This window comes from Volvox carteri (genome assembly GCF_000143455.1).
Source record: "Volvox carteri f. nagariensis unplaced genomic scaffold VOLCAscaffold_331, whole genome shotgun sequence".
NCBI lineage: Eukaryota > Viridiplantae > Chlorophyta > Chlorophyceae > Chlamydomonadales > Volvocaceae > Volvox > Volvox carteri.
In genome coordinates this window covers 1-925 of record NW_003307863.1, presented here as the reverse complement: position 1 = coordinate 925, position 925 = coordinate 1, and the positions used below count along the sequence as shown (strand labels likewise).

The window sequence follows — 925 nt, the reverse complement described above, 5'->3', positions numbered from 1 at the left end:
CACTCCACAGGAGCAGCACGAGGGGGTGGAGTGTGTCGGCTGGGGATGGCACGAAGGGGGGCATCCTCAGATGCACTTGCTTGCTGTGTTCTCTGTGGTGTACTCCGGTATACCAAGGCTTCGGTGCAAGTCTGCTTCCCGCTGCCATAACTGCTCGTCGACCAACCTTGGCGAACCTGTCATGCCTCCTGTGCATCACTCTGTGTGACGCGGCCTGCAGGAGGAGGACGCCCGTGGCGGTGAGGCGGCTGCTGTGCCATCCCCGTCGGCTGCAGGACGAGCTGCCATGCCCAGCCCACGGTTTCCGTGCGCGGTAAGACAGCAGGTGGGGGAGCCTGAGGGGCGGGGTCGGTCTACATAATTGAGGGTACACCGGTGTACCACAGAGCATGCAACGGGTGCACCAAATGACACTCCACAGGAGCAGCACGAGGGGGTGGAGTGTGTCGGCTGGGGATGGCACGAAGGGGGGCATCCTCAGATGCACTTGCTTGCTGTGTTCTCTGTGGTGTACTCCGGTATACCAAGGCTTCGGTGCAAGTCTGCTTCCCGCTGCCATAACTGCTCGTCGACCAACCTTGGCGAACCTGTCATGCCTCCTGTGCATCACTCTGTGTGACGCGGCCTGCAGGAGGAGGACGCCCGTGGCGGTGAGGCGGCTGCTGTGCCATCCCCGTCGGCTGCAGGACGAGCTGCCATGCCCAGCCCACGGTTTCCGTGCGCGGTAAGACAGCAGGTGGGGGAGCCTGAGGGGCGGGGTCGGTCTACATAATTGAGGGTACACCGGTGTACCACAGAGCATGCAACGGGTGCACCAAATGACACTCCACAGGAGCAGCACGACAGGGTGGAGTGTGTCGGCTGGGGATGGCACGAAGGGGGGCATCCTCAGATGCACTTGCTTGCTGTGTTCTCTGTGGTGTAC

General features: G+C 62.3%; 1 protein-coding gene across 1 annotated transcript in view; it reads left to right on the top strand.

The window, feature by feature from the left end:
- Window positions 1–736, top strand: part of jtnpB2 (jordan transposition protein) — a gene marked incomplete at its 3' end in the record, with an annotated part of 3,686 nt that extends 2,950 nt beyond the window's left edge. Inside the window, exons 6-9 of the mRNA XM_002959532.1 lie at window positions 221–239; window positions 276–325; window positions 632–650; window positions 687–736. Coding sequence (XP_002959578.1) covers window positions 221–239; window positions 276–325; window positions 632–650; window positions 687–736 — 138 coding nt within the window. The remainder of the gene's footprint in view (window positions 1–220; window positions 240–275; window positions 326–631; window positions 651–686) is intronic.
- Between the last annotated feature and the right edge of the window lie 189 nt (window positions 737–925).